This window comes from Ranitomeya imitator, chromosome 7, assembly GCF_032444005.1.
Source record: "Ranitomeya imitator isolate aRanImi1 chromosome 7, aRanImi1.pri, whole genome shotgun sequence".
NCBI classification, from domain to species: domain Eukaryota; kingdom Metazoa; phylum Chordata; class Amphibia; order Anura; family Dendrobatidae; genus Ranitomeya; species Ranitomeya imitator.
This window is the reverse complement of record NC_091288.1, coordinates 212,234,639-212,246,785: the sequence shown is the minus strand read 5'-3', so window position 1 is coordinate 212,246,785 and position 12,147 is coordinate 212,234,639. Positions and strand designations below refer to the sequence as shown.

Here is a 12,147-nt window from a genome sequence, read left to right as displayed (position 1 = left end):
ACTTGCTGTGTGCTCTCTGACAGGCGGGATGCTGGGGGCGCTGTTTAACGCCCTGAATAACTGGCTGACCATGTTCAGGATCAGGTAATGTGACGTTTTCGTTGCTTTCACAGAGCCGGGGTTGAGTTTTGGGAAGTGATGTTGTTTCGGTTGTGTTCATCCTGAGCCCTCTGGTTCATGAGCAGAGTAGTAAGTAGTAGTAAGGCCCTCTGGTGGTCGCTGTAGTATTGGTGTTGTCTCGGCGCCTGCTTTTTGCATTTATCCCCCACAGAGGGGACCACGTCCGCGGCCGGTGATATTTAATCCGTTTCTTCCTCACAAACCTCTTTTTTTTTAATTAACTTTAGAAATGGAAATTTGAAGACGTCTTAGGAAGTAATTAATAACGTTTATCTGGGAAGGCGGCAACTGTCTGGCGGCGTCCTGTGATTGGAAATTCACATGTGCGGACCCTCCTGTCCAGAATATTGGGGGGAGGGCAGAGGGCTGATGTTTAACCCCGTGTTTAGATTTTTCGTTGAAAAAGCTCCTGGTTGTGTCCTATCACTGACGAATAGCGGCCCATCCCTTTAACACCTTTAAGGATGGTATAGGCAGCAGGATCTATGGGCTTAACAGCAGTGATCAGACAAAGTTCCAGTCGCAGCTATTATAGGCAGGTTCTGACCCGCGCAGCCGCCCCTACCCATCGCCGCACCGCTGCCCCTACCCATCGCCGCACCGCTGCCCCTACCCATCGCCTCGCAGCCGCCCCCCCTACCCATCGCCTCGCAGCCGCCCCCCCTACCCATCGCCTCGCAGCCGCCCCCCCTACCCATCGCCTCGCAGCCGCCCCCCCTACCCATCGCCTCGCAGCCGCCCCTACCCATCGCCTCGCAGCCGCCCCCCCTACCCATCGCCTCGCAGCCGCCCCCCCTACCCATCGCCTCGCAGCTGCCCCTACGCATCGCCTCGCAGCTGCCCCTACCCATCGCCTCGCAGCCGCCCCCCCTACCCATCGCCTCGCAGCCGCCCCTACCCATCGCCTCGCAGCCGCCCCCCCTACCCATCGCCTCGCAGCCGCCCCCCCTACCCATCGCCTCGCAGCCGCCCCCCCTACCCATCGCCTCGCAGCCGCCCCCCCTACCTATCGCCTCGCAGCCGCCCCTACCCATCGCCTCGCAGCCGCCCCCCCTACCCATCGCCTCGCAGCTGCCCCTACCTATCGCCTCGCAGCCGCCCCCCCTACCTATCGCCTCGCAGCCGCCCCTACCCATCGCCGCTCAGGCGCCCCTACCCATCGCCTCGCAGCCGCCCCCTCTACCCATCGCCTCGCAGTTGCCCCTACCCATCGCCTCGCAGCCGCCCCCCCTACCCATCGCCTCGCAGCCGCCCCCCCTACCCATCGCCTCGCAGCCGCCCCCCTACCCATCGCTTCGCAGCTGCCCCTACCCATCGCCTCGCAGCCGCCCCCCCCTACCCATCGCCTCGCAGCTGCCCCTACCCATCGCCTCGCAGCTGCCCCCCCTACCCATCACCTCGCAGCTGCCCCTACCCATCGCCTCGCAGCCGCCCCCCCTACCCATCGCCTCGCAGCTGCCCCTACCCATCGCCTCGCAGCTGCCCCTACCCATCGCCTCGCAGCCGCCCCCCCTACCTATCGCCTCGCAGCCGCCCCTACCCATCGCCGCTCAGCCGCCCCTACCCATCGCCTCGCAGCCGTCCCCCCCCCCCACCCATCGCCTCGCAGCCGCCCCCCCCTACCCATCGCCTCGCAGCCGCCCCCCCCCTACCCATCGCCTCGCAGCTGCCCCTACCCATCGCCTCGCAGCCGCCCCCCCTACCCATCGTCTCGCAGCCCCCGCCCCTATCCATTGCCGTGCCGCCGCCCCTACCCATCGTCTCGTAGCCCCCGCCCCTATCCATCGCCGCGCCGCCGCCCCTACCCGCAGCCGCCCCCGACCCGCTCTGTGACGGATATGTCCATCATGGCACATCAAAGGGCTAAAGATCGTATTGGTTTGTATGACAGCCTCCATCTTTTCAGGTACCTGCATCGGCGCGGCCTGCAGGTGATAGAAGCCATGTTGGTCTCCGCCGTGACGGCCACCGTCTCCTTCGTTATGATCTATTGGTCCTCAGACTGTCAGCCGCTGCGGCACAGCGCCGGAGACTACAACCTACAGGTAATCTCAGGCTGCTCCTTGTCGCCTCCACTCACATCCAAAGCTGCAGTCTGATTTCTGCTCAGACCTCCAGGTCCGCCATGCTTTCCTCCGTGTGACCTAACTTCTTAGCTGGGGGCCGAGCAGCGAGAATCTGAAAATCTTCAGCTGTAACTGGAGAACATTGCGTGAATTTAATTTTCTTGACCGTTGTGGTGATTGCAAAAGTATTCACCCCCTAATGCCGCGCTTGTATCTCCGCCTGTTTAGCTCTTCTGTGCCGATGGAGAGTACAACGCTATGGCATCTGCCTTCTTTACTACGCCAGAAAGCAGCGTGCGGAGGCTTTTCCATGACCCTGCCGGTGAGTGTAGTGTCCGCACACATGAGCCTGCGGCCCCCCTACCTTCCTCTCTCCTCGGACCCTCTTATTTTTTGTTAGTGTTGTTAGTTTTTGCTATAAGTTGTCATTATCTGGAGAAGTGGTCGCTGCGATCTGATCGCCTCGGTTTGCCCCCCATACTGTCCCTTCCTCTCCGCAGGTTCCTTTAACCCGCAGACCCTGGGGCTGTTCACCCTCCTCTACTTCATCCTGGCGTGCTGGACCTACGGCCTGACCGTCTCCGCCGGGGTCTTCATCCCGTCCCTCCTCTTGGGGGCCGCCTGGGGCCGTCTCTTTGGGATCCTCCTAACCAGCATCTCCAATGAGTCCATTGTAAGTGTCTGCACCCCTGCCGGTATGGCCGCCCTCAATCCCCCCTCCCGGTATGGCCACCTCAATCCTCCCTGCTGGTATGGCCACCTCAATCCTCCCTGCTGGTATGGCCACCTCAATCCTCCCTGCTGGTATGGCCACCTCAATCCTCCCTGCTGGTATGGCCACCTCAATCCTCCCTGCTGGTATGGCCACCTCAATCCTCCCTGCTGGTATGGCCGCCCTCAATGCCCCCTGCCGGTATGGCCGCCCTCAATCCCCCCTCCCGGTATGGCCACCTCAATCCTCCCTGCTGGTATGGCCACCTCAATCCTCCCTGCCGGTATGGCCGCCCTCAATCCCCCCTCCCGGTATGGCCACCTCAATCCTCCCTGCCGGTATGGCCACCTCAATCCTCCCTGCCGGTATGGCCACCTCAATCCTCCCTGCCGGTATGGCCACCTCAATCCTCCCTGCCGGTATGGCCACCTCAATCCTCCCTGCCGGTATGGCCACCTCAATCCTCCCTGCCGGTATGGCCACCTCAATCCTCCCTGCCGGTATGGCCGCCCTCAATCCCCCCTGCCGGTATGGCCGCTCTCGATTACCCCCCTGCCGGTATGGCCGCTCTCGATTACCCCCCTGCCGGTATGGCCGCTCTCAATTACCCCCCTGCCGGTATGGCCGCTCTCGATTACCCCCCCTGCCGGTATGGCCGCTCTCGATTACCCCCCCTGCCGGTATGGCCGCTCTCGATTACCCCCCCTGCCGGTATGGCCGCTCTCGATTACCCCCCCTGCCGGTATGGCCGCTCTCGATTACCCCCCTGCCGGTATGGCCGCTCTCTATTACCTCAGCTTCGCTATATCACTGTGGTGAAAAATAATAAATTACTCCTTTTGCATTTGGAAAAACTACAAAAATTTGAGTGCGGCTGTTTCTTACTTATTTGTGACTCCACTGGTTCAGCCTGCACCTACCCGCATTGACCTGAGTGCACGACATTGCTATCTCTATTCTCTTGTCTTGTACAGTCGTGGGCCGATCCTGGGAAGTATGCGCTGATGGGGGCAGCGGCTCAGCTCGGTGAGTGTTTCAGCAGACGCAGGAAGCCGCCGCCGCTGCTCATCCTGCAGGAATTTCTGCATTTATTAATCTCCTATGTGACGGCTGATTGTTTAGACAGATGTTCAGCCGCCTGACTGCAAAACTACAACTCCTAACATGCTCACATGCTTTTAGGACATGCTGGGACTTATAGTTAAATAGCTTGCAGTGTTACATCCCCAAATATAAGAATTGGGTCATTCTATTGGGGTTAAATTTATGCAGCCACCACTAGGGGGAGCTCACTACATACAGATTTATATGCTCTCCACTAGGGGGAGCTCACTACATACAGATTTATACAGCCACCACTAGAGGGAGCTCACTACATACAGATTTATACAGCCACCACTAGAGGGAGCTCACTACATATGGATTTATACAGCCACTACTAGGGGGAGCTCACTACATACAGATTTATATGCTCTCCACTAGGGGGAGCTCACTACATACAGATTTATACAGCCACCACTAGAGGGAGCTCACTACATACAGATTTATACAGCCACTACTAGGGGGAGCTCACTACATACATATGTATACAGTCACCACTAGGGGGAGCTCACTACATACAGATTTATACAGCCACCACTAGGGGGAGTTCACTACATACAGATTTATACAGCCACTACTAGGGGGAGCTCACTACATACATATGTATACAGTCACCACTAGGGGGAGCTCACTACATACAGATTTATACAGTCGCCACTACTAGGGGGAGCTCACTACATACAGATTTATATGCTCTCCACTAGGGGGAGCTCACTACATACAGATTTATACAGCCACCACTAGAGGGAGCTCACTACATACAGATTTATACAGCCACCACTAGAGGGAGCTCACTACATACAGATTTATACAGCCACCACTAGGGGGAGTTCACTACATACAGATTTATACAGTCGCCACTAGAGGGAGCTCACTACATACAGATTTATACAGTCACCACTAGAGGGAGCTCACTACATACAGATTTATACAGCCACCACTAGGGGGAGTTCACTACATACAGATTTATACAGCCACCACTAGGGGGAGTTCACTACATACAGATTTATACAGTCGCCACTAGAGGGAGCTCACTACATACAGATTTATACAGCCACCACTAGGGGGAGTTCACTACATACAGATTTATACAGTCGCCACTAGAGGGAGCTCACTACATACAGATTTATACAGTCGCCACTAGAGGGAGCTCACTACATACAGATTTATACAGCCACCACTAGAGGGAGCTCACTACATACAGATTTATACAGCCACCACTAGGGGGAGTTCACTACATACAGATTTATACAGCCACCACTAGAGGGAGCTCACTACATACAGATTTATACAGCCACCACTAGGGGGAGTTCACTACATACAGATTTATACAGCCACTACTAGGGGGAGCTCACTACATACAGATTTATACAGTCGCCACTACTAGGGGGAGCTCACTACATACAGATTTATACAGCCACCACTAGGGGGAGCTCACTACATACAGATTTATACAGTCGCCACTACTAGGGGGAGCTCACTACATACAGATTTATACAGCCACCACTAGAGGGAGCTCACTACATACAGATTTATAGTCTCACCACTAGGGGGAGCTCACTACATACAGATTTATACAGCCACCACTAGGGGGAGCTCACTACATACAGATTTATAGTCTCACCACTAAGGGGAGCTCACTACATACAGATTTATAGTCTCACCACTAGGGGGAGCTCACTACATACAGATTTATACAGCCACCACTAGAGGGAGCTCACTACATACAGATTTATAGTCTCACCACTAGGGGGAGCTCATTACATACAGATTTATAGTCTCACCACTAGGGGGAGCTTATTTTGGATATTGGCCGCAGATATTTCAGACACTGGGGACATATTAGTGAATAGTGACGTCCCAGTGCTTCCCTCCTATGCTCCCAACCCCCCGATGTGTGTTTGTCCTAATATCCCATATTCCCCGGGTTACAGGCGGGATTGTCAGGATGACGCTCAGCCTCACCGTCATCATGGTAGAAGCCACCGGAAATGTCACCTATGGTTTCCCGATCATGCTCGTCCTCATCACGGCGAAGATAGTCGGAGACCTGTTTATTGAGGTCAGTAATGTGATTCCTCTACAGCGCCACCATGGGAGAATTGAGGCATTACACAGTGGGTGACCATGTAATGCGTATATACAGTATATGTCGAGTCCTCCAGACAGGCAGGGGGCGCTCTTTTATCAAGTAGTTTTTTTTTTTTGTTTTGTTTTTGTAAACCAGATAACACTTTCTTCCCCCCCCCCCCCCCCCCCCAAGATCTCTGCTTTCTGTCAGTGAATGGAGCTCGGAGACGTCAGGTGTTTTCATGGTTTTCCTTTGTGCCATCCAGGGCCTGTACGATCTTCACATCAAGCTGCAGAGTGTCCCGTTCCTGCACTGGGAGGCCCCCGTCACCTCGCACTCCCTGGCGGCCAGGTCAGTTGCCCCCCATTCTGGTCTGTAAACCCGTCATATGCGTGTGTGGCGCCCCCTGTACCCGGAATTACTATAGGAGGCACAGCGCCATCCAGAGAGTGTGGCCACCACCAGTACTGCAGCCCATTCTATGGGCGGAGGTCTGTAGTACCGGACATGGCCACAATCCTGTGGGTGTCACCGTGTCCGCGTCTTCTCGGTGGCGTGTGCCCCTTTAAGCATGACCTCGTGTCAGTTTAGATTCTGATAACTTCCTATGATCTAGAACCGTTCCGCACATTTCACGCCGCCATTAATAGTGATCCGCGGATTTTCTATGGTCGGGTTATCTGGAAATATCTGATATTTCCAACCATGAAAAGAGTGAAGGGAGGAGCAACTAAACTGACAGATGGGATACATAGTGAAAAATCGCCCCGGTCATGACATGGTTAAATAAATCCACTGGGATTTGTGAGGTCCTGGAATCCCTCTCGTCTCTCCTGTTAGTAGAAGGGATGAATGTATTCATAAGGGAATTGAGGCTGGGCTGCAATACCGAACACAGCCTATGGCATGAGGAGGCGCTGTTTCTGGAAGGAGCAGTTTTTTCCGTAGCCTACCCCCTTTAGGACCCTGTGGCCACATCTGTACTCTGGGTAGTAAGTGAAGCTGTGTACGGATTTTCTGAGCTCTGCTGCCACCTGGTGGTATTTTTATGTCTTTACAGCTTTTCTTTTTTTTTTTTTTATAATTATTATTTCAAGTTCCTAAAATGTTGTTTTTCCGCCCCGATATCAGAGAAGTGATGAGTACGCCGGTGACGTGTCTGCGCAGGAGGGAGAAGGTCGGCCTCATCGTGGAGATTCTGAGCCAAACCACATCCAACCACAATGGCTTTCCTGTGGTGGAGAACAGCGGGAATACTGGTCAGGTGAGCGAATGTGCGTCGTGTCCCCCACGTCATATCGTCTGGTACCCTACAGGCCGGAGACGAAAGTGCAACAAGTGACCCCAAAATCAGACTATCAAGTCTGCATGGGAGCTGCATACAGAAAACGGGGGGACATTTTTAATCTAGACAATTTGCGAAATTGCTTCATGTATTTTTTGTTTATTTTAGATGCAATAAACCGCAAATTGCGAAAGTTTTCATACCCTTTAAATAAAATGTTGTGTTGGATCATAATTTTTATTTTTTTTGCTGACAGGCTCCGCGATTATGCGGATTAATCCTGAGGTCCCAGCTGATCGTCCTCCTGAAACACAAGGTGCGGCCCTCTGGATGACTAACCTACAAATTTGAATGGAGGGGTGTGGCTTAATTTTGTGGGCGTGTTTAATAAAGTTTGGGGAATTGAGATGGGCGATGACATCTGTCTCCCTGTGAAGATGATTATAGTGACATCTGGTGGCTGACATGAAAATTGCAGCACGTAAAAAAAAAAAAAAAAAATGTATACTTTTTTTTTCCTAGCACAGTTTCTCTTTTCAGGGGTTCAGAGTCCACCTGTAATTTGATAACCTGGGGTTCAGCGTCGCTCATGGATGAGTCAGGACCTTTTTTTTTGTGGTTTATTTAGGTCTTCGTTGAGCGGGAAAATCTAAGTCTCATCCAGCGGCGCTTGAAGTTGAAAGATTTCCGGGACGCGTACCCCCGCTTCCCCCCCATCCAGTCCATTCACGTGTCTCAGGACGAGTGCGACTGTCTGATGGACCTGACGGAGTTCATGAACCCCACCCCGTACACAGTGCCCCAGGTACGGCGTTCAGGCCCGGCATCTGCCCCGCGATGTCGGGATCGTGGTGATGATCTTACACTTGTGATTTACAGGAGGCCTCGTTACCGCGGGTCTTCAAACTATTCCGAGCGCTCGGCCTCCGGCACCTGGTGGTGGTGGATGATCGCAATCGGGTGAGTCCCCCAGGTGTCGCCCTGCTGTAGGCGACTCCATTAGCCCTGGCCTCCCTCGCCTGCTGCTCCCTCCGCCTTTGGGCCCTACCTTCATGCTTTCTCCGTTCTTTCTACCCATTGCCTGTTACGTCATCTCTCCTTTTTCTTCCTCCTCCTTCCTGCTCATTTCTTGCTGCGTTTCGCCTGAGCTGCTTTCTCCTTGGCTTCTGCTTTTTGTCTTTTGATCTGGGTGACCCTTCCTTTGCACGTCATATTTTGCCTTCGCGCTCACCCCCACATGCTCGCTGCTTTTTGTCTGTTTGCTTCCCAGGTGAATTTCTTTTGTGCTTCCATCCTACTCGTCTTTTGCTTTTCACCTTCATCCGTACACGCTTTGCACGTTGTTTCACCACGTTCTCGTTGTGTTTCACCTGCGCTTCTGTCCCACGTGTCTTTTGCTTTGTCTTCCTTTCCTATCTTACATGTTTCACCCTTACACGTTCTCTCTGTTTCGCCTGTGCCTCCTTCTCACTTGTCTTCTCCTTTTCACCTTCTTCATCCTTGTAAGCTTTGCACGGTGTTTCACCCTTACTCGTCACCGTCATATTCTCGCCGTGTTTCGCCTGTGCCTAATTCTCACTTGTCTTTTCCTATTCACCTTCATCTTTGCACGGTGTTTCACCCTTACTCGTCACCGTCATATTCTCGCCGTGTTTCACCTGTGCCTAATTCTCACTTGTCTTTTCCTTTTCACCTTCATCTTTGCACGGTGTTTCACCCTTATTCGTCATCGTCACATTCTCGCCGTGTTTCGCCTGTGCTTCCATCCCACTTGTCTTTTCCTATTCACCTTCATCCTTCCCCTACTCCTTTGTCCATATTACGCCCTGTGTTTCACCCTTACTCGTCACGTTCTCGCCGTGTTTCGCCTGTGCCTAATTCTCACTTGTCTTTTCCTTTTCACCTTCATCTTTGCACGGTGTTTCACCCTTACACGTCATCGTCACATTCTTGGCGTGTTTCGCCTATGCTTCCATCCCACTTGTCCTTCCCCTACTCTTTTGTCCATATTACTCCCTGTTTCACCCTTACGCGTCACCGTCACGTTCTCGCCGTGTTTCGCCTGTGCTTCCTTCTCACGTGTCTTTTGCTTTTCACCTTTTTCCTTTACCATCTTACATGTTGTTTCACCCATACTCGACCATGTTTCTGCTGCGTTTCGCCCTTCTCAGCTGCGCTCTGTTTCCCGATTTTCGCAGGTCGTGGGTCTGGTCACCAGAAAAGATCTTGCTCGCTATCGTATTGGGAAGAACGGGCTGGAGGAGCTGAGCCTGGCGCAGACGTGATGCCGCCCAGCGCCACCATTTTCTGTTCTTCTCCTTTTCTTGAAGCGGACACTTAGCAGGTCTGAGAACTTTCCGCACTGCCAGGACCTGACTGCACCGGAGGCGACCTCCACTGCCGAAAGTGAACACACGAGCGGCCTCTCACACCAACATCCACCAAACCTCCGCTCAGGAACCGGCCGCGAAGAGTACGCAGCTCCGGTTCATCCATCCCGCCGATGTTACCTTCACACGTCCTTGTTGTATTGTGCTCCAGTCACATCCAAAGCTGCATCAGAATGCCTTCTCTCCATGCGTACAGTGAATCATGAGCCGGTCAGCAGAGCACTGCACAGAATTATGAACGCAGCTCTGGATGTGATTGGAGCATAGCATGACTTAAACCAAATGGATTTATACTGCGAAACGATGGACTTCCCTCGAGCTGTGGCCTCCAAGCTGTCGCTAAACTACGACTCCTAACATGCAAGCAGTCACGACCTGCTGGGAGTAGTAGTTTACTATCAGCTGTAGGTCCTCGTATCCATGGTAATTGCTCATTAATCCGTCAGAATTCCCAGGAACGCAGCAGTCTTATCAACCCATGCACAGAAAATGGACGATATCTCTTTAAAAAAATGGGGGAGGGGGGAATTGTTTTTATGTCAAAACATTACAAAATGTAAAAAAAAAAAAAGTATATTTCGCACAGCAGAGCCTCCAGATTCCGTTTTAATTAATTTTTATTTACTCCAAGGCCTGTAGGGGGCGACTTTTTTTGCTTTCAGGTTTGATAGAATCGGTCAGGAGCAGCGCAAAATATGCATTGACCGGCCTAAAGAGAGCTGAGCATCATGGGAGAAGGTGTAGCGGTACAAAGCGGGGGGCGGAGCTATATCTGACGCCACTTTTGTGTTACTTTATTTTATTCCTTTAGTTTAATTCCGCAATTATTAGATGTTGGGTGTATGTGACCAAGAAAGGCAAAATAAATATTAAAAAAAATATATATCTATATAATTAAATTTTGTTAATCTCATTTTTAGAGCACACTTTTTTTTATATATTTCCCCCCCCCCAGTTTTTCGACTTAAATAATGGGTTTCACTATATTGATATGGTGTTGTAGGGCGGCTTGAGGATTGCTTGGAGCACACTTAGTTCTTCAAGTATTGTAACCACTATAAACTAAACTAAACTATCATTAGTTGGCAAAAAAAAAATTGTATTTACAGCTTGCGGAACTTCCTAAAATCTTCAGTTCTGCCCAAAGAAAATCTCTGCTGCTCCTCCAGGGCTGGTTACAGTGGTAGAGCCCTTATTGACCAATCAGATTTGAATATGTTGCCCCGCCCCTGAGGATTTTCTTTTGCAGTCAGGTTCTAGATTCCAGTACTTTATTTAATCTGATCTTCTGACCTAAGTTAGGCATTTTTTTTTTTTTTTTTTTTTTTGTTTGTGTTTTTTTTTTTTGTTTTTATTTTCTATTAATGAATCCTAGTTGATTTTGATTATTTCTACACTCCTCTTGATTCAGCACACGGCAGCGGTGATGCTGCTTTGCTTTGTGCTCCGGCTCCTGGGCCACCAGCAGGGACCAGACAAACATTTTCACTAAGTGACTACTTGCTATAAAAGCCAAATATTGCAACGTTTTTACAGGGGTTTTTTTTATTTTTTTATTATTAATTTGAACAAGACCCCATTGGTGTGCGAGAGTGCATGGAAGGACGTGTCTGTGCGGATGCTTGTATGATCGTCGTCCAGCTTTCAACATTGATTTCTTTTATCGGATTCTGTTCTAGAATGTGCTGCTGTTTCAATAAACCGTTTAGTTTACCTGCGACATTTCTCTGGAGTTTTGTCATTTATAGAGATGAGCGAGCACTAGAATGCTCGGGTGCTCGTTGCAATTCCTAATACTCGTTGCGATTAACGAGTATAATGGGAGTCAATGGGAAAGTCGAGCTTTTTTTTCCGGCAGTGCTGCAGAGCTTTCCGGCTGATGTGATAGTGGCGGCTGGGGACCGGGTACTGAGAGACCAAATTTCTACACTTGTAGCATGACAAGTTTATTTTTTTTTCTATTTCAAACCGACGCAATTTCACACAAAGCAGGTTCTACAGTTATATGACAATTTATTTTTTAACAAAAATATTTTGTGACGAGGCCAAGCGGTTTTTAATATTTAGCACAAAGCACGTAATACTGTATGGATGAGTAATTGAATCCAGAAACATTTTGCAATGCTTTTTAGGAGTGTTATATACTACAGAAATGTATGGATGAAAATGTATATACCGTATGTGGGGCCCATAATACTGTATGGAGGACTATGTGGGGCCCATAATACTGTATGGAGCACTATATGGGGCACATTATTCTGCATGGAGGACTATGTGGGGCCCATAATACTGTTTGGAGGACTATGTGGGGCCCGTAATACTGTATGGAGGTCTATGTGGTGCCTGTAATACTGTATGGAGGACTATGTGGTGCCTATAATACTGTATGGGGCACTATATGG

The 12,147-nt window shown here is 51.1% G+C and overlaps 1 protein-coding gene across 1 annotated transcript in view; it reads left to right on the top strand.

Annotated features, from left to right (window-relative positions):
* Window positions 1–11,465, top strand: part of CLCN7 (chloride voltage-gated channel 7) — a 35,469-nt gene extending 24,004 nt beyond the window's left edge. The window contains exons 14-25 of the mRNA XM_069734735.1: window positions 24–84; window positions 2,027–2,165; window positions 2,415–2,508; window positions 2,687–2,859; window positions 3,873–3,924; window positions 5,934–6,061; window positions 6,336–6,421; window positions 7,202–7,334; window positions 7,612–7,671; window positions 7,984–8,160; window positions 8,235–8,315; window positions 9,554–11,465. Of these exons, the coding sequence (XP_069590836.1) occupies window positions 24–84; window positions 2,027–2,165; window positions 2,415–2,508; window positions 2,687–2,859; window positions 3,873–3,924; window positions 5,934–6,061; window positions 6,336–6,421; window positions 7,202–7,334; window positions 7,612–7,671; window positions 7,984–8,160; window positions 8,235–8,315; window positions 9,554–9,640 (1,271 nt within the window). The 3' untranslated portion in view covers window positions 9,641–11,465. The remainder of the gene's footprint in view (window positions 1–23; window positions 85–2,026; window positions 2,166–2,414; window positions 2,509–2,686; window positions 2,860–3,872; window positions 3,925–5,933; window positions 6,062–6,335; window positions 6,422–7,201; window positions 7,335–7,611; window positions 7,672–7,983; window positions 8,161–8,234; window positions 8,316–9,553) is intronic.
* Window positions 11,466–12,147: the final 682 nt, after the last annotated feature.